The sequence below is a fragment of the Alligator mississippiensis genome, chromosome 16 (assembly GCF_030867095.1).
Source record: "Alligator mississippiensis isolate rAllMis1 chromosome 16, rAllMis1, whole genome shotgun sequence".
Taxonomy (NCBI): Eukaryota; Metazoa; Chordata; order Crocodylia; family Alligatoridae; genus Alligator; species Alligator mississippiensis.
The window spans coordinates 15701843-15721653 of NC_081839.1; the positions used below are offsets into that span (position 1 = coordinate 15701843).

Consider the following 19811-nt stretch of genomic DNA (forward strand, 5'->3'; position numbering starts at 1 on the left):
TTGTGCCATGGCCGGTCCCTGCCCCCATTAGGGCATAAGGGCCGTCCTGACTCCAATCTGTCCTCTCCTCCCCTCCAGGTGAAGAAGGCCGTCCTTCATTTCGTCAGGACACTGCTCAGTGTGCAGGGCCTGGATGACTGGGCCTGGGACTTAGTGGCCTATAATTTCAAGCAGTCCAGCTTGTCTAGGAGCCAAATGGTAAGAGGAATGGAAGCTGGGGACTTGGGGCTTCTGTTGTAGCAGGCTGAAGCCTGCCATTGTCTTGAGCAGGAGTGTGGTGTGCCTCAGAAGTGCCAGGCTGAGTCATTAGAACCAGGGTCAAGGCGGGAGGGCCAGTTGGGTCATTCCAAGCTGGGAGGGAGAGCCAGGCAATGTGGGCTTCTCCAAGCCAGAGCTGCCCCAGATTTATGCTGTGCCACAGGGGAATCCCAGGGCCTTTTTGCCTCAGCTTCCCCACTCATCCAATGATGACTGAGCAGTGCCTGCCTCACAGAGGGGCTGGGAGTGAAGGCTGCTTGGTAAAGCTCCTTGAGATCCAGGCACGGAAGGTGCCATGAAAGTGCCAGTTGTGCCCAGCTCCCCGAGCAGCCACGGGCGGGTGCATTGGGAATGGACAGGCTTGTAGCAGCATCACCCCCCCAGTTCCAAAGTAGTCCCACATGGCCATGCTCTCTTTCTCTTTCCAGCCACATTTCCTAAGGTTCAGGGGCTGCTGGCGCGACTCCTGGTGAGTAGCCCTGGAGAGGTACTTGCCAGAGGTGTGGGGAGGGTCAGTGGTGTGGGGACACGTGCCTGTAGCCTTAGCTGGAGGAGCACGCTCTGTCTCTTCCCACACTCGGCGCTGCCCTGTGCTGGCACAGTTCCCTTCCCTTTGCAGAGCAGAGCCAGGCTCTGCCCCTGCCTCGCAGCCTGCGGAGGGGCATGCAGGATCAGCCTAGCACAGCACTTCAGCCTCTGTCTGATTGCTGAATGCTCTGGCCATGTATGGTGGAGGCCAGTTTCCCTCCTAAAGAAAGCCATGGAGTCCCACTCCAGAGCTGAGCCCCTGTTTCTCTCGTGCTGTCTGTGGTTGCCTCGGCCCTGGGTGACAGCAGCCGCGCACATTCTGCCCTGCGGGCACTGTGGGCTCTGCACCGCATGATCCACCCTGCTGTTGGAGAGCAGTGGAGGGTCAAGATTCCCATCCTGCTCTCGACTATTGAAGGTAACAAGCAAGGAAGGAGCACAGTATCTCTGCAGAATGGAAAGGGAGAGGGGAGGGGAGGTTGCAGCCTCCTGGAGCCCCCCGTGGCACCGGTCCCCCTCTGCAGCATCGCATGCTTGAGAGCTTCTACTCTTTGCCAGGGGGCGCGAATCCAGGGGCTTGACAACATGGAGGTTGATGGGACCCAGGGTAGGGTTTGCCCATGAAGGGCTCCACCAGATTAACCACTCTCCTGCAGTTCTCTGAACTCTTGGGAGGTTTCTGTTGCCAGACGAAACCTCTGTTCATGTTGCCTTTCTACGAAGCCCAGTCCTGTACTGTGCTGTGCCGAGCACATCCGTGAGGTGCTGAGCACCCTCCAGGCCCCTTATGGCCATTTCTGCAGGGACTGGTCATGCACAAAGTTCAGACATGCCAGCAGGGTATATACTAGAGCGCAGGGCATCCAGGATCCCAGGAGGTGACTGGGTGCGGATGCAGGAGTTGCTAAAGACTTGATGCCCAGGGAGGCAACTAAGACTCTTCTTCAGTGCCTATGGCAGTGACACCCTTCTTGTTTGCCTCCCAGCTTCAGGAAATCCTGAGACCTCCCAGGACAATGTGTGGTGGGAGCACCTGCTGCTGAAGGTACAGGGTGGCTCTCAGAGCTGCTGTTGCAGCCAGCCAGGGCTGTCTGAGAAGGGAGGGTTCCCTCATGCCTCAGGGAAATGAGGTGATGAAAGTCAATAACCCAGCAAGAGTCCAACTTGGAAGGTTTGCCAGTGGCCTTGAGTTTGGATTGGCATCTAGAGTTGTCCATTTGGGATCCTCCAGCCTTTCCGTACAGTCTTTGAGCTCAAGAAATGGAAGGAGATGAGGCCTTGGTTGGGGGCTTCTGCAATTCCCAGGTCCTATCACAATGCAAGTTCAACACAACAAAGCACTCAAGTCCCTGGCAGTTGGAGGTGCCCGTTGTAGAGCCCATGGCGCCTTTTTGACTTGATCCAGCCTCCCCCCTCTACACAATCTCTCCCCAGTGGACAGGTTTCTTGGCACAATCTCTTCCACATTTCTGTCCACTGGTGTCCAGGTTGTGAAGGATCCTTGGGCAGAGATGAGGAGGGGAGAGCAAGAAGCAGGAAGATCCTAGGGTGTCCACCTGGAGCGTTCTCCAAAGGCTGCCAAGTCTCCCTGTGAGACTCGGGTGCTAGAAAGGGCAAAGAAGAGGAGGACGACAGAGACTCAGCCCATGCACCCAACCCTTTCTTTCCCTTCACTTGTGCCCTCAGTTCCTGAACATGACACTGAAGAGCATTGATGACGATGCCTGGAGCAGTCAGCTGAGCCTGGAGCTGCAGCACCAGACAGCCAGTTATGCCTGCTCCTCCCCGGACAAGGTGCGTGCTCTTGGCAACGGCTGGGTTTCTGCAGCTGTTTGGTGGTGCTGTGGCAGGAGGCTGCAGAGAGTTTCTCTCCACAGTTTGTGCTTTTCCGTTCTATTTTCTTGATCACAGGGAGCACAGAGCTGAAGTGGGATTCTCCCCTGGGGCTCTTTCTCTGCCTTTAGCTGCCATTTTCCTGCAGAGTGGGGCCAGTTATTCGGTGTGTGGGTGCTGGGGCTGGACTCTCTTGGTCCTTCCTAGGGATGGGTGTGTTTCTGGGCAGTTCTTGTCCTGACCAGCAGGCTGCTGTGTTCCCAGCTCTTTGGTGGGTGGTCTCCTTCTTTCAGAGTTTCCTATATAAGGCACTTGGTACCACTTTGGCCTCTTGCCAGGATGTTGCCCATGTGAAATCCCAGCTCCAGAAATCTCTGAAGGGCACAGATTACATGAACGCTTCTGAGAGAGAGGTGAGGACCCTGTTCTCTCCAGACGTATCAGGTCCTCCCGTGTCCTCACTTCTCTGTTGCTTTGTGTCTCGGGTTTGTTTGCTTCCTGGCCTTCCCTTGTCCTTTCCCTCAGACAGCCCCCTGACTTGTTGCGGGTCGGACGGGCAGTTCTAGTATCAGGGAGATGGGGAGGACTCTGGGGTCTGTCAGCCAGACAGCCCTGCTCACTCCCCAGTGCGTTTCTTGGCTTCCAGCACGTTGTGACCATCCTGGCATTCTCAGCCGAGGGCCACGTGGACCTCACCCTGGGCACAATGGAGGACTTTGGTGCGGCTCTGAGTAAAGTGCAGGTGTCTGGGATAGTCGGCCGCCTGCAGGTAATGGAGCTGGGGGGTTTCTCACACTTCCTTCCCCTAGAAACCCTTGAGAAGAGCAGCTTGGCGGTGGCTCCTCTCCCTGGTAATGCCCTCTCCCAGGGAACATGCTCCACATCAGGTCTCCAGTGATACAGAGGGGAACACAGTTTCTACTACTCAGGTTTTTCATGTCCCAGGTTAATAAGTCAACAATTAACCAGCCCCTTTCAGGCACCGAGGCAACTACATCTGATGTTCACCCAGAGAAAGAGATTGTGTCTTTCTCACATCTTTCAGTTAGCCATGGGAGAGGAGACATGAGCCCTGTTGCCCAGCCTCAAAGTACCAGCTCCGAGTGCATAATCCACATGCCCCAAATGCTGTAAAATGGGCCCTAAGGTTCTCCTCTAGGGCTCACCCAGCCCAGCGGAGCCGCCACCATGGCTGAGCTGAGCACCTCAGCGCTGACAGGTGTTTGGGTCCAGGCCGCATCCAGCAGGGCGTTCACGGTGCCCCAAACACCTGCCGAGAGCTTCAGCTTCAGCTTCTGCGCAAAGCACAACAGGCAGAGCCACCTCCTTCACACGGACAGACCTGCCGCAGCCTTCCTGATGCATTGTGCCCAGGGACTCCTTACTGCCAAATACATGAGGCGGCCCTGGGCACAATGCATCTGCTGCCCCAGTTCCTGTGGGTCACAAACTCTCCCCCGCCCCTGCCCCGACTTCCACGGCTCAGAGTGGCACTGCAGCTCTCTCTGCCCGAGTCACCCAGGCTGCAGGACAGAGAAGATGAGGCATCTGAAACAAAGCACTGATGATGGTGCTGTCAGAGCTGTGGGTCTCCTGTGAGTGGCAGGGAGAGCCGGTATTGCTGCTGGGCAACTCCTTGGTCAGCAGTGACTCCTACTTGTGGGGCAGAAGGCATGGGAAGCCCTGGTGTGAGTGTCATGTCACCCTGTGCAGGACTATCACCAAGGGAAAAGAGCCAGGACCCACAGGGCCTTGATACTGGCCTACGGCCGAATTGCTATCCATGCCCCCCGAACACAGCTGCTCCCCCGCGTGGAGCATGATCTCATCAGGAAGGTCCTGCAGTATTACATGACCAGCTGCCAGGTAAGAGCCTGGGACTGCACCATGTCGGGAAGAGGCCTGCCATGGGACTGATGTCTCCTTTGCACTTGGGTGCCTAGAGAGGCTCTGACTGTCTGATCCTCCCCCTGAACTCACGCCTGTGATGAGCATCCATGTTAATCCTTCTGGGATGATGTGCAGTGGGAGGGACCCATGCATGGAGAGTGCTGGGATAGACGCTCCTGACATCCTGTCCTGCGCTGGAGCGGGGCATGCATTCACGCCCTTGCACTGCTCAACACTCCCCAGCCCAGCCCTTTTTTGGACCTGGCAGGGAGCTGTAGTCTGGAGCCGTCCAGGCATTGACAGTTGTTTTGCATTTCACTTCCCAGGTGCTTGGCATCAACTTTGTCAATAAGGTAAATGTTCAATGACCCCACCTCTGCCTGTGCTCTTCCCACACCCTACCTGCAGGAGGCACAATGACCTTCCCCAGGCGGGAGTCCCTGCTGCTGCCATGCTTCTCATATGAGATGGGCGTGGGCCTGGGGCTTTCAGGGACCTGTTGGTTCTTGCCCATTCCTCATCTCCATCTCCTTGTTGTTCCCCCATGAAATTCAGGACCCGGACCTAAAGCTGACCCTGATCCGGTCGGTCACTGAGATCAGCCGTGCCATCCAGGACGCAGACGACTCCCAGAGCTTCCAGTTTGCTTACAAAGAGGAGCTCCTGGGGTACATGCTGGTGAGTGGGAGGAGCCCTGGGGGGCAAACTGCAAAGGCCCTAGTGGGAACCTAATGGGACTGGTTTGCCTGGGAGCAGCTGTTTCATCCCCTGGCTAGGATGGGATTCTTGGAGCCTCATGAGGGGTCTGCTTGGGGCCTAGAAAGCTGGTGCCCCTCGAAGCTTTGTAGGCAATGCTGCATTGCGGGCTGCTGTTGGAGGGCCCGGCTGTGTCTGGCGAGTGACTGGAGTACAGCTCTGTGCCCTCTGCACCGATGCCATTGACCTGAGCAGGATCCTGGGGCAGTAGCCAGCACAGCCCTGGCTCTGTTTATGGCTCACCTGGGAGGGCAGCCTGGTGGGTTTGTGGGGGGAAGCTCTCTGCTTCCCACATCCATTTCCCGTGTGTCATGTCTCCGTTTCTGCCTTTTAGGACTTCATGAAAGAGGAACCAATGGATTCCTTGGCCTCTCCTGTTCGCCTCAGGGCCATGCTTGCCATTAAGCACCTGAGGTAGGTGATTCCTGCCCTGGCCCTTGGCACTGGGATGCCCTGGTCAGAGATGAGCTCCTTCCTTAATCCTCCGTTGTTCTTCCCATCAGATCTGGAGCTGAGACACCTGCAGGGCTCAGGTCACAGGCTGCTCTCACTGCAGCTGGGGTCAGAGGGTTTGAATGTGTTTGGTCCACTTGGAGATTTGGACTTGAAAGACTTGGTGGTGGTGGTGGTTGTGGGACAGCTAGCAGTGGTTGCGGGGAGTGCCAGGAGCTTGTCAGCTGCCAGGTCCAGCGGGGTTTGGATTTCGGGTTCTAGGTTCAGATCATATCTTAGCACCCACTTTCCCTTGGGGCTGGCAGTCAGTGTGACAGGGCTTTTCGTCCTCTCTTTCTTCTGCCAGCAAGGTGAAACCCTCACTAAATCGGGATGAGAACAGAAACATCCTGGATGACTGCTTAAAATGCCTGCTGCCTCTTCCAGCTGTTCAGCAGCTGAGGGAAGAGGGTGAGACCTCTCAGGACGCTGTCCAAGTACAGGTACACCTAGACAGCATCACCTGCTGGGACCTGCTCCCCAGCCTGCTCTGGGTCCTGGCAGTCACCCCTGGCCTCCCTAGAATGGTTCTGGGTTTTGTGACGCATGCTCCCGCTGGCCCTGAGCTTCCCTCTTCTATCTCCTGCTTGCAGGCACTGCACGAGTTGTCCATGCAGGCCTTGGGCGAGCTCATGAGGGGCCTCCTTGAAGAAGACCCCGCTGAGAATTGGTTCATGGAAATGGTCCATGTGAGTAGCCAGCAGGAGCAGGCAGAGCTGTTTTCCTGGGGAAGGGGAAGCGGGGCAAAAAACAGGGAGGAAGGTTTCCCTCAGCAGGGCAAATGAGAGGGGAGTCTCCCAAGGTGTCCTTGAGGCAATGCATAGTAATTCCCTTGCATCCCGTTGACATCCCTAGTAGCTGCATCTTCTTGTGCCATGGTCACTCAACAGCTGCTCTGGCTTCAGGGGAATTCAAGTCTGCCTGGGGTGTATCCAGCTGATAAAAGAAGCAGATTGCTTGGAGGGATTTCAGTGGTGATGGTGATGTGTGCTGTTGAAATGGGTCCTCTGAGCTGTTGTAAAAGTTCCTCTGACAGTAGTTTGCTCTCCCAACAGCTGCTTGAGCCGTGGATCTTCTCTGACAAGGAGTGGGAGAGAGAGAGGGCCTTGCAGGCCAGCTCCCAGCTCCTTGTTGCCTATCAGGAGACAGTCTATTGCAGAGTCAGTATGGTCTAACTCTTGCCTTGATGTCCTCCTGGCAGCCTCACCCTGAGATGTAGAAAGCTCCCCTAGCAGACAGGGCCCCACAGGGATGCATTCCTGTTTTCACCTTCCGAGGATCATACATCTGAATATCACTCTAGCCAGACACAGGCACACGTCATTTATTTCTTGTTCCTTTTTTCTCAGCTACAAGAGCCTTTGGAGCAGTTTGGGTCCCTGCTGGGGCTGCTGGCACCATACACTTGCAGCTGTCTTGCTGCATCCCGCCTGTGGGCCGCCGACTGCATTTTCTGCCTTCTGCAGCTACAAGGTAAGGGCACTCTGAGTAGGTGCAAGTGACTCTGCCCCTCTTCTCCCTCTGGTAATGCCTACTCGTCTGCTCTGTCCATTCACTGCTAGTCTAATGACACCTGAAAAGCACCTCAAAAGGGCCATGACTGGCCCTTGGAAGATTTCCTCTTAGGAGAGAAGAAGTGCGTGGTGTGAAGGGCCTGACCCTCTTTTGGGAAGTGTGAAAAGAAGCCTGCCTAGCAGAAATGGGGAGAGGATTGTAGCAGCTCTGATCCCGCTGCACCTCTGACCCCACTGAAGTCACTCAGACCTCAAACAACATCCTTGGACCACACTGCCCATGACACCGCACATGGTTCCTCCATGGAGCCACGGTTCTGTTTCAGACATCATTACAGCACTTTTTCCTCCTTATTTTCATTCCAGGCCAGTCCAGGACAATGGATGCAGCAGAGGGGGAGCTGAGAGGTCTCCGGGAGGAGCTCAAAGCTGCCAGCCCTGAGGCTGTGTTGACATCATCCTGCCAAATGGCGAAGGTCAGTGGCTCAAGAAGCTGGTGTGGAGACTCTGGGAGCTGGGTGTCCTTCATTGTCCGTTCTTTTGCTCACACGTGGTTTATCTCTTTCTTTGGCATGCATGGGGGAGGCATTTGGGACACATATGGTTCACCCACTGTTTGCCCATGTCCATGTAGAAAGAATAAGTCAGAGCAAGATTAGAAAGTCTGGTAGATAGTTCTGTCCTTGCACAGAAGAACAAACCTTTGTCAGTACAGCATCCAAGTGAGAGCCTCAGCCAGGACTTGGTCTCCTCATGTGCCCATTTTAACTTATCCTGAGGTGCAGCTTGGCTGTGTTTGTGTTGTGTTGTCAATTGATGCTCTCTCCGTTGAAGAACGGTGGAACGTTCAAACCCAGGATTCACCTCTTGCACATGCACCATGTTGCCGTAAGGCCCAAGCTTATACACGGCACCACTCTTTAATATCTGTCTTGAATTCTGGGGTTCAGTGCAATTTCCCTTCTTTCTATTTGTCTCCAGGTCACTGGCAAATTCTTGCCCTCCACCCAGGCCCTTGATTTGGTGGGGACAATAATGGATGGCATGCTTTCTGCCAGCCCCACGTGTGCCACAGCAGCAGGCCACTGGTTCTGTGCAGTCCTGAGGGAGAATGGAGATGCCCTTCTGAATGAGGTAAAATTGAAGCTGAGGAGGCTTTCTGCATTTGCCTTGTGCTTTTCAAACACTGCTTTCATGTGGAGCGGACAGCAATCTTAGTGTTGATCCCTGGACATGAAGCAAGTTCCATTTCCCTTGCTAGCCAGAGATGTGGGGGGGAAGAGCAGATCAGCTTTATCCAAGAGAGAGAACACAGTGACCTAGATTACTTAGAAGAGCTTTCAGCCCCAGCAGGTTTGGAAACATAGACTGTGGGGCAAATACAGCAGGAGAGGGCAACAAGGAGCCTGAGGCACCCGGCTGTGGCTGGGCTGGAACACCATGCTTAGGCATGAGGAACAGATGCACACTTCCCTCAGTGCCACACCATGCAAAGGGTCCACAGCAAGGCAGGACCTAGAGATGGTTGTGTATCCTCAGGCATTTCCCAGCCTTGGTAGAGGCTATGTGAAATGCTCTTTCCATCCTGCTCCTCTCTGCAGGGTTGGGAACAGGGCGCAGGAAAGACTGTATGCTAGAGATACTGCAGCCTCCACCCTCTCCCTGTTCTGGATGGGACTGGCTATGGGCAGCTGGACCTACTGTCCCGCAGGCCCGGCCATGTGCAGAATAGGGAGGTGCAGTTAGAACTGAGAAGTGTGAACTCCAGTGTGCAGTTCCAGCAGAGCTGGTCTCACCTGGAAAAATTACACTTACAATCATCTTGCTCGCGGTCCCAGGGATTCTCACAGGGGTTCTGACGTTGGCGGTGCTTGTTGGTCCTGAGCTGAGCATCCACACAGCAGGTCAAAATTAGCTTCTTCAAACCACCCCCAGATGTCGATATTTGTTGGGGTGTTTGTGTGAGCAGGTCAGGCAGAAATGGGTCCCAGGCAGACATGCAATTAGATTGTAGGTGTGTGCACATGGGTGAGGGAAAGGCTGAGGGGGTGCAGGCTGGTTGGTGTCTGCCCACATGTCATGGTGTCCATTTTCACCCCAACTAGGGGCATAGGGACGTGCTCACTTCTTAGGATCAGCCGGAGGCAGCAGTGTCTGGACACTGGTCCCTCAAAGCAAGGAATTTCTAAGATGGCAGCAAATTGCCAAACTGAGGGAGGGCTTGATTTGGAGTGTGCTGGCTGAATGAGAAAGGGACCCTTGTTCTTGCTATTTTCTCTCCAGGTGCCAGACATCCTGTCCACTATCTTTATACGGATGCCAACAATGCAGGAGAGGTCCATGCGAGGCTTCCTGTTAGAAGGCGTTGGCATTCTTGCCATGTTTCACCTAGAGGCAGTGATCACCAGCCTCCTTGCCAAGCCTCTGCCAATGGACAGGTACTTGCCACTCCCTACCTCTTGTGCCTGGTGGCGCGCACACATCCCATAGCCTGGCAAAGCCCATAGAGTTTCAAATCAGCTGCAGATCCTTTGGGTGACTTGGTAAGAGTTAACGTCCAACTGTGTTTGGGTAGGAAATACCAGGCTCGTGCCTAACGGCATTGGCAGATGACATGACTGTGCCCCAACCCCGTCCTAGGCCAGGAGAGCCCTTGGCCTTTGCTTCAGTGTCCTATTGCTTCATGACATCACAGGAGCATCTGCAGCTCATATGTAATTTGTGTTCAATTGCAGTGACACCTCTGAGCTCTGGAGGGCCTTGGGGAGGGATGACGTCTCCACCCTCCATATACTCCGTTTGCTTCTGGAGAAGATCCACTATCCAGCTGGCACAGAGGGTAGCCCATCTGAGGGCACTGCAGCCCTGGGACCTCTCGCAGTAAGTGACAGCCCAAGCCCAGGTCTGTCCATTCCCCCTTGAGGGCTAGAGTCCTGGTTCTCAAGAGCTTGAGGTAGGATGCCAGGTCGTGGGGCAAGCTTTTCTCCCTTGCTGTCCTGTCCCCTGGGTCGCCCCCGCTCTTCCATCAGCAGCAGAAACACAGCAGCTTCATGCTGCGTGGCTGACTGACTCCATGAGACTTTGGAACTGGGAACTTGTGTAACCGAGAGGCTCCTTCTGCTTTGCAGCTCTGCGTTCAGGCTGCTGGTGCCTCTGCACTTCCCAGGCAGAAGTGCAGGGATGTGACTGGGAAGGGAGTGACTGGGAAGGGATGTGACTGGGAGCGTGGGGATGTGACTGGGAAGGGAGCTGCTGCCAGAGCTGTTCTGAGCTCTCCTGGATGTGGGGAAGAGACCTTTAGACTTGGAGTTATGGATTTCCAGGTGTCTTCCCCAGGCTGACTCTGGTCTTCTCTATCCCTTCAGGCAACATGTGCATCTCTGGAGATGCTGACTACCATGCACTCCAGCTCAGTCCTGAGGGAGCTACTCCCTGAGCTCCTGTGTGCTCTTCTAGAGCAAGTTGGCCACACCGTGGGGCAGGACATGCCGATGCCCACAGCAAGCATCCGGCGGAGGCAGCTGCAAAAGGGGCAGGTGTGCACAGTGGGCAACCCTTGCAGGTAAGGAGTAGGCTGCACCTGGTTTCACAGGTTTGGCCTCACTTCAGTCTAGCTGCCTGCAAGGTGTTCTTGTCCTTGCTAAGGGCTGTGCTGAGCTGCCTTGGTCCTGGCAGCTGAAAGTATCTGGGGTTGTCTGAGAAGCACAGAGTGTGAAATGTTAAGGCTGGGAGGGCCTATTTGTTCCTCCAGTCTGAGCCCTCTGTGACAGGACTGGCAGTTTTAGCCCAGGGACTTCACAACCTCCATTAGTGACCAGCACACGCTGGGCTCCCGGTGCTTGGGACCTGGGCATGTGACTTCTGCATGCTCCCATGCTTTACATGTGGCCTTTGTCCTTGTAGGGAGAGAAAAATGGCTGCCCAGTTCTTTCCGCAGTGCATTTGGCTTGGGAGAGCCTCCACGCGTCCCGTCTGGCTTCCAGCACTGATTAGTGCAAGGCCCTGCCCTCCCTGTCCCTGTCGGGATTGCAAGGCGTGAGAAAAAATGGCAGCATCAGTCTGATCTGAGCTGCCTGCCTTGCGCAGCAAATATCTAAGTAACGGGCCCCCGAGTGACAGGGCGTTTTGGTTCTGCTCTGGACGCAGCATCTCGTTAGGGTCTGTAAATCTGTAAATCTTCTCTCTCCCCAGGCTTTCTATGGAGACCCTGGCCTGCACTATATCAAAGGGCCTGGGGGAGAGAGTGGCTGCAGACCTTTCCAAAGCAGGAACCTGGCCACTACTTGAGAGCCCTCAGACACACCACGAGGGGGTGTGCCAGCTGGCCAGGTAGGAGAGGCAGGCTGGATTGCATCTGTGCTCTAGGCAGCGGGACGAGTGGTGGAGGGGAACTTTCTGTGCTGAACATGCAGGGTTGTGTGGGGCTGGAGACCTAGAGCTCGTGCTCCAAGCGATGAGAGCTGCCGCCTCAGAGCAAATGAGTGCTGGCAGTGCCCAGCCGGTCCCAGAACTAGTGGTTTTCTCTTGCAGGACTCTTCTCCCACTGGGAGTAATAACGCCCCAATTTATAGGGCAGGTCTTGAAGTGGGCCAGTTCCCCAACGGAAAATCTCCGTGTGACTGGTACGGCCTTCATCAGCCAGGTAAGGCCCCAGAGAGAATAAGCAGTTTGATGGAAAGGCGGCTGTTTGCTGTGCTCTTTCCCTGGGGAGTCCCCTGGTCCCCTTCCTAGGAGGGAGGATCACTGGATGCGGTTGAGAGGTTTCTCTTCTGTCCTGGCCCCTGCATCGCCACTTCTGCTGTATGTGAAGGAGAGGTAGACAAGGACTGCCTTACAGACCTGCCCCTACTGAGCCTTCATCCTAGCCAGCAGCTCTGAGTTTGGTCCTAGCTCCTGCATCTTCTATAGCCACCCAGCATCCCAGGTAGACACTGCTCTAAAGCAAGCAATGTCCCAATCGACTTGCATCGGCATCATCTCTCCTGTTTAGACTACGCCCCTGCTTTCATGATTTGCCTGGCTCTAAGCAGACAAACCTCCCCATGTCCAACAGGAGTGCACCGTGTGCTGAGGCTCTTCCTCGCGGTGGTCTGTGGGATTGTGCTCTGGCATGGGTTACTTTTCTGCTGCAGGGCTGGGCTGTTGAGAATGACTGTGCTGGATCTCACAGACACATTGATTTCTTTTAGCTTATGTGTGACCCAGTCCTTGAAGATGAAAAGCTCCTGAAGGCAGTCCTTTCTTTACTTCAGCAGCAAGCCAGGGACACAAATAACCTTGTCCAACAAATGGCAGCGAGAGGACTAGGCAACATCGTGTACGGTGCCCCTGAGCAGGTGAGGTTGGAATCGCTCTGCAATCTCTAGAACGCAGCTCGGCTGTAGAGACCAAACAATGAGGCAGGGCCAAGAGGGTGTGCAAGGACTGGAAGTGTATGCAGTTTTGCTGTCTTACCCCTTGTGGTGTGTCTGGAGACAGTTGGGTGTGACAAGTGTAATTTTGGTTCAGAAGCGGGTGCCTTGTGTCTCACAGGCACATGGGAATGGAGCCATGGGGTCATGGTCAGATGAGGTGCCAAGCGCTCTGTGAATGGGAAAGCCCAGAGGTGAGGGGCATAAGCACTGATCGGTGTGTTGTGTCTTCTGTTTTTACAGCTAAAAACCCACCAGAAGGCCGTCGTGGAGACCCTGTTCCAGGCATCATTTGTTCCTGCCAGGCCTGAGATCAGGGAGGAGGGCATGCGGGCACTCACCCGCGTCTTTAAACATCTGGGGACGGATGCGGGGCCCCTGGTTGAGGATGCAGCTATGCACATCAGGCCCTTTTTTAACCATGTGAGTGAGCAGCGCTCCCCACCCCCATTCCAGTGCTCTTCATTCGGGGCCGTTTCAGAGGTGGGAGATGCACTTGCTGCCCCTTGATCCAGCCCAAACTGGAAGACGTTCAGTTCTGTGGAAGAGATGAGTTTTCAGGAGGAAAAGCAAGTGAAGAGAATGGGATGACAGAAGGGCCCTTGTAGACAGGGAGGGACGCTAAGGAGACGGGTCGAGGCTGCAGCTGGGGTCACGGGGCTCTATAGGGCTCTGGGGCTCTTTTCTGCTGTGTTACTTCTCCTGAGTCGGAAGCAGAGCTGGGCAGAGACAAGCGACCACAGGGGTGGGGGGTGTGGTTTTGCTGGGATTCAGGATCGGAGCCCCCAGTGCCCGCATGTTCGAGGAACGAGGCTCGCTGCTGCTCCCCGAGCTCTGCTGAGTGCCCTGGCTCCCAGGCAGCCCGCCTGGAGCAGGACCTGCCAGAGCCCACCTCCTGGCACACCACCTGGCAGGCTGGAAGCCAAAGGCTCCTGGCAGGAGCTGTGCCAGGCCCATGAGAGAAAGGCTTGGTTGTGACCACACGGGGGTTTCTCGGCCACAGGACAACGACGGTCTTCACGCCGTGGCTTTCTCCCTCTTCGGCGCCCTGGCAGGCTGCATGAAAAGAAGGCAAGCCTTTTATAAAAACCAGGTGAGGCAGAGCCTGGGAACACTCCTGCTTCACCTGGAGGACCCCAACCCGCAGGTGGCCAAGGTAAGAACCGGTGACACTGATTTCCTTAGTCCCGCCAGGTCTCCTCAGTCCAGGCCCAGGGGCACTCTGCCCTTCCTGTGTCCAGTGGTGACCATCCCCTCCCCACTGAGGTGGCTTCATGCAGGCACCTCCTTGAGCTCGGGGCTGCCTCCCAGGTCCAGGGCAGCTTGCACACCTGACCCCCCTGTGCATGCAGGAAATCTCCCTGCCTGGCTTTACTGAGGGGGAGACGGGTGCTGCCTGCAGGTGCCATGTGAAAGGCAGGAGAAGTCGTCCTTTTGCTCGCAGCCACTCCTTTATGCCTAGTGCCAGTCACCTCCTGGCCAGGCCATCCTGTTCCTGGCCTGGGTGCAGTCCTGGGTCAAGAGGCAAACCTTGGCCTCAGCTCAGCAGTCAGCAGGGAGTACAGACCTGATGTGCCCGTGTTTTTCAGGAGTGCAGAACAACGCTGGGCCTGTGCTGCCCTTACCTGGGCTTAAGGAGGGTCCAGGCAGCCCTGGCCTTCCATACCCAGGGGTCAGAGCAGGGGAAGCAGGAACAGCTGCTGAGGGATGTCTGCAGGCATTTGGTGAGTGAGTTTGTGAGTGGCAGGAGCTGACTGAGGTCAGGGCTCATAGGATGCGGGGAGGGAACTGGGGCACAGTGGAAATAACTGCAGGGGTCGGGTCTAGGACCTGGAGGCACGGGACAAACCAAGATTGCTCCTTCTAGCCCCTTGGTGCTCCCTTTCCTCCTGATCAGTCCCAGCATGTGGTGTGAGAGCACTTCTCACCGGAGGGAGCTCACGTGTCCTTGGTTCTCTCCAGGCCAGAGAAAAACCTGCTCTTTTGGAGGGTCTCTGCCAGGCAGCCCAGGGACACTACTCAAGCCCGTGGCCAGAAATTCAGATGGCAGCCATCCAATTTACAGGTGAGAGAGGATGCCTGGACCCTTTTCATTCTCCCTTTCACCCCCAAGAGGAAAGGTAATGCTGTTGGTGAGCGGGATCAGGCTGTTAGTCAGCCCGTGCCTCAGGTTCCCCTGAAAGGCTTTGGAAAGGATGATGCTCCCAGTGTTGCAAGGCTGGTGTTGAGAGGGAGTCAACTGGACAGTAAGGCTGGGGGCTGTGGCAGACAAGCCCTGTGCTGTGATTCACTAGATCTGAGCGATGGAGACGTGTCAGGGACATGGTCATCCAGCACAGCTTACAATTGCTTAGCACCACTTCATGAGGAAGGCAATTGGGAAGGGGCACGGGCCTCCTGGGCCACTGAGTGCAGGGACCTGGTCCTGGGAGCAGTCCTGTCAGAGAGATCCCCACACGCCCGTATTGAGCCCAACTTGAAAGTCCTTGGGCTTCTCTTCCTCCTGGGAAGGAGGCTGTGTCCGCCTGCATGTCCAACCCAGCTTGTCAGGGAAGGCTGGGTCCTTGCTCGGCCTGCCCCTGTGCTCAGGGTGCTGAGAGGCTCCTGGTGCCCTTTCCACCCCCAGTGCAGCCCAGGGAAAGAGGCAGGTTTCTGTGGATTACTAGAGCTGTTGGGAGCAGCTTGTGCGTAGACTGCCCTTTTCTTCCTGGCTCCCAGCCCTTTACTTAGATAATGAGACCCAACAGTGAACCTGTTGGCCACAACCCACCTGTGATGGCAAACACAGCGCAGGGGAGCCAAAAACCTTCCCCTCGACTGAGTTTTCCTTGTGTCCTGACCACGGGAGCTGATCTGTTCTCCCTGTTGTGTGCTTAGGTATCCTTCTGGAGTATGCTGCCCCCAGGAGTGCCGGACAGATAAAGGTTGCACGCCTGCTGAGCTGTAAGTAAGAAATCCAGCCCCTGCACTTCCCTCCCGGAGCCCAGAAGGAGCTGAGAAGCTGCAGGGACCGACCCCTCCCTGTGCTTTGGAGCCCAGTTCATCCGCTCTGCCCTGAGGATAGGCTAAGAGAGCCTTGCCCCGAGCAGGCAGCTCACATTCCCCTGGAGCAGCAGGGTGCAGCACGGAGGAGCTGAATCTGTGCACCTCCTGACTGTCCTGCCCAGGCCCCGGCCTCACTTGGCTTCCTAGGGTCCCTCAGGTTGGGGAAAGTTGTAGCCAGTGCCACTGGATGCCACTGCCAATCCTCCCCTGGGCAGCCTGTCTGTCAAGTTCCTTCATCAGGTGCAGACCAACATGAACCAGGCCTGTTCCACACCAGGTCTGAGTGCCCAGTCACATCCCCTTGGCAATGGCAGCTCTTGGGAAGGTTTCCGGTGACAAAGGCAGGAGAATCTTGTCAGTGGAAGCTGCTGAGAATCTCAGCCTTCCTCCATGGGCAGCAAAGCTGCTCAGTGCCCACCAGAATCAGCATCTCTCCTGGGCTGGGAATACAGGAAGATCCCAATGGAGCAGCCACAGCCATGTCTGTGTGGGAAAGTTTCTGTAGCTTGGGACCCAGAGAGACCACAAGTCTGGGGCTGTTCGAGATGCTGGTGATGAGATGATGGGAGAAACACTGCATCCATTGTGCACTGCCGACCCGCACATCACACCAGAGCCCTGTTCCCCAGGGATGGCCTTGCTCTGGCGCTGCCAGCATGTGTGACCAGTGTTCCCCGGAGGTGGAAGTGTCTGTTCACTAATGTCTCCCTCTCTCCTTCCAGCTCTGCAAACTCTGGGACAGGACACCTCCCAGGAGGTCCAAGATGTGGCCACTCAGGTTGCAGAGGCTATTTCTAAAAGCCCTTGGGGCAGCATATTGCAAGAAGAGGAAAACCATGGGCATACCCTTCCCTATATCACTTCATTGCTCTGTTTTGGGTGCCTAAGGCCCCGCTCCATTTAAAAGCAAGCTCCTGAATTTGTATATGTTCAAAAATAAATTATGTTCTGCGTTCTCCTGACTCTTGTTGCCTTTCTCCTCCTGAGCACAGCAGAGAGAGAGGAGGGTGAAGCCTTGTAGCTTCAGGAGTCTGTTTGGCTTGGGCTTTACGGTCAGGTTTGGGTACCTTGCCTTTTGGTGGGGTTGTGTGGACAGCGAGCTGGGAATAGGTGTTACCACACGGTAACCAGAAGGTGGGACTCTGCCGGGCAGACAGGCTAGGAACAGATGTTTGGGGATGCTAGGGGGAGGATAGATTGGGTTAAAAATGGCCACCTGATCTAACTGAACTTCTGTACAGTTCCCAGAATAGCCCTGGGGTTTGGAAAGCCTAGCCACTGGCCCCAGCCGTGGGGCTGCTCTTTTCCTATCCCCCACCCCCGACACAAGGTTATTTTTAGCCCCCTAACCCCTCCTAACCCCCCACTGACATAAGACATTCTCTCCTGAGCATGTCTCTATACCTGTGTTTTAGCCATGTGTCTCATTTACATACATGTATGTTTCATTAACATACTTTGCTCTGCCCCCGGGGGGGGGGGGGGGGGTGATTTTTAGCATTCTAATGAGACGTTTTTCTGAACTTCTTGTTATCTTGCAGGTGTCAGGGAGACATTATCCTGCTGGTGTCAGGGAGGCATTCTGGGAGTCTTCCGCAGCCTACATGCTGTGTTCTCAAATCTTAATCTCCCCCAGTAAAATCTTACCTTGTAGAACCTCACATTCCCCGCTTTGGAGCATTTTAATAATTATTAGAATTGCTCCATTCAATTTGGTGTAACACAAATTTGGTATCGTCAGCTTTCCTTGTTTGCAGAATCATTTGATTAACCTTAGGCTTAAAAATAGATGTGAAAGCAGGCAAGCATTGTATACAGCAACAAACCATTATACCTATAATACAGAAAAGGACAACTATACTAAATAACTGTCTCAACCACCCAAAATTGGGAATCCAGGAAGTTAACCAGGAAAAGTCTGGACCAGTTGATTTTCTTAATGCCAGTGCTAGTTGTTGTAAAGCACCAACCTTGTCTTCAATTAGCACAGAATTATCTGTGAGATTGAAACAACACATTCCCCCAAAAGCTTCACACCCCTGATTGTGTCGTAGTAAGAGATAATCAATAGCGGCCCCATTCTCCAAGACAGCGTCTCTTAATTGTTTCTGCTCAGCATTCAGGGCTGAACGAGCTGGGGATGTGGCGTTTAGTCCTTCTGCTAGAACACAGGCGATTGCATTAAGGTTTCTGCTATTACTCACCGTGAGGCCCGGAATTCCTGCAATGGATACAGCTAATGCTGTATATTCAGCCTTAGATAACAACCCAGGGGAATCATTCTCATCGCAATCAGCGGTGAGAGCAGTGTATGACTGCTTATACCTCCCACCGAGGGAGGTTCGTTCAGTATACATCATATCAGATTTCCTTGGGATAACTGCGGTCACCCGGGCCACGGTGCATGGTCCCCCAGTAGTGTTTGCCGGGAGGTACGAATATATTACTTTCCCACAAGCCAGAAACCATCCCCGAGGGAGGATGGTATGTGCATATGCATAGGATACTTGACTGGTCTCATTACAGAGGATATTTTCACCATGGTTCAATTGAAGGCAATTACCAGTACAATTGACCATTAGGAAGCATTTGGAAACGCTGGCTGTTACCTGGACCCCTAAGGAAAACATGTTTCTGCTTCTATTTTTCACAATAGCTCTCCAATTATACATATCTTGATAGGTGTTTTCCTTATTTATATCTCTCAGCATAGTATATTCTTGTAAAACTTCCAAAGGGGTCGGTACTGCAATTAAGCATGAAGTAAAAATCAGGCGAGTATTGGTCCCTCCTGCTAAGCAGAAATCTGTCCTATTTAAAACCTCCCAGGCCAGATAGATCCAGACATTTTCCTGGGAATCAAATTTATGTCTTAAAAGGCCCTCCCCTACCATGAGAAGGAGTGTGCAGGCCAGGACACCTAACAAGAGAATCCTGACTAATTTCATAATGAGTGCTGTAAAACTTGATCAAAAGGAACAAAATTGACAAATTATTTAAAGTTCTTTTCTTTTGAATAGGAATCTTAAGTCTTTAATCGGTTCCACTTTCCACTGTTCTCTGCTTCTGGTCCCATAGTCCACAGGGGTTTCTTCCTGCTCTGGTCCAGCCACCGGCTTTAGGCGACTGGAATGTATCCAAGTCTTGATTCCCTCGAGCTTGGCTGCTGTTGGAGTCATCAGGAGTACCCTATATGGACCCTTCCATCTGGCCCGAAGCGGCTCCTCGTTCCAGTCCTTCACGATTACGTAGCTCCCAGGTGACAACTGGTTTTCTGGGGCGGGAAACTTGTTCTGCGACTGCAACACGTCTCGTACCTGTTGATGGATAGAAGACAAAACAGAAACCAGCGACCATACATATTCTCTGACCATTCCTTCCCCTAACACATGTAGTTGCTGCTCGCCACTCACAGGCAGATTCAGTGGGTAGGGCTTTCCATACATTATTTCAAATGGGCTTAATCCCAATTTAGAGTGAGGCACCACCCTTACCCGTAATAAAGCTAAAGGCAAAGCTTCTGGCCACTTGAGTTGGGCTTCTTGGCAAATTTTTGTAAGATGTCTTTTCAAGGTTTTATTCATACGCTCCACTTTCCCGCTGGACTGGGGCTGCCAAGGGGTGTGTAAGTGCCAGCTGATTCCTAGAAACTCAGAAACTTTCTGAGTCATCTGTGCGATGAAATGCGGGCCATTGTCTGACCCTATCCCTCTCTTCCCGGTGCCTGTTACTGGTATTTCCACTCTATGGCATTGCACCATTAGGCTACTGCCGCCACAGCGATCCAGCTCCCCCTGAAGCAAAGGTCTTACCGGGAAAAGAGATCCTGGGGCGCGCCTGACATTCGTCCCAGAGGAGCGGCTGGCTGGTCGTCAGTTAGTCCGGGTGTCGTGGAAACACACACAGAGTACTTTTGGGTCAGGTCAGCAGAAGCTTTTATTCAAAAGAAACTACAGCTGTAGGGGGAGTTCCAAAGTGACATGGATTTCCCAAGCACTTGGAAGGGGTTCTCCCCCAAGAGCAAAATCAGGAGGCTTATATACTTTTTAACAGTCGCTTATAACTCACGTGATCATATAGTGAA

General features: G+C 54.2%; 1 protein-coding gene and 1 long non-coding RNA gene across 2 annotated transcripts; both read left to right on the top strand.

The window, feature by feature from the left end:
- Window positions 1–1073: 1073 nt before the first annotated feature.
- LOC132246504 (uncharacterized) lies at window positions 1074–2570 on the top strand. Its single transcript, XR_009457828.1, has 3 exons — window positions 1074–1204; window positions 1773–1831; window positions 2473–2570. It is a non-coding gene; the product is annotated as an uncharacterized LOC132246504 (long non-coding RNA).
- A 2267-nt stretch (window positions 2571–4837) lies between these two features.
- LOC132243276 (maestro heat-like repeat-containing protein family member 2B) lies at window positions 4838–16689 on the top strand. The gene is made up of 20 exons (XM_059719639.1): window positions 4838–4862; window positions 5600–5679; window positions 6065–6200; window positions 6351–6446; window positions 6813–6917; window positions 7107–7230; window positions 7638–7747; window positions 8253–8405; window positions 9555–9709; window positions 10007–10151; window positions 10637–10833; window positions 11463–11600; window positions 11802–11913; window positions 12461–12607; window positions 12926–13105; window positions 13686–13838; window positions 14272–14406; window positions 14645–14747; window positions 15560–15625; window positions 16450–16689. The coding sequence occupies exons 2-20, from the start codon at window positions 5606–5608 to the stop codon at window positions 16629–16631; spliced, it is 2511 nt and encodes an 836-aa protein (XP_059575622.1). The 5' UTR covers window positions 4838–4862; window positions 5600–5605; the 3' UTR covers window positions 16632–16689.
- The last annotated feature ends 3122 nt before the right edge of the window (window positions 16690–19811 follow it).

Excerpts from the sequence above, each read along its gene's own strand:
- LOC132243276 (XM_059719639.1), top strand. The coding sequence starts at position 5,606 with ATGAAAGAGGAACCAATGGATTCCTTGGCCTCTCCTGTTCGCCTCAGG. Across the intron at positions 11,914-12,460 it reads GTACGGCCTTCATCAGCCAG|CTTATGTGTGACCCAGTCCT; the intron begins GTAAGGCCCCAG and ends GATTTCTTTTAG. Across the intron at positions 12,608-12,925 it reads TGTACGGTGCCCCTGAGCAG|CTAAAAACCCACCAGAAGGC; the intron begins GTGAGGTTGGAA and ends CTGTTTTTACAG.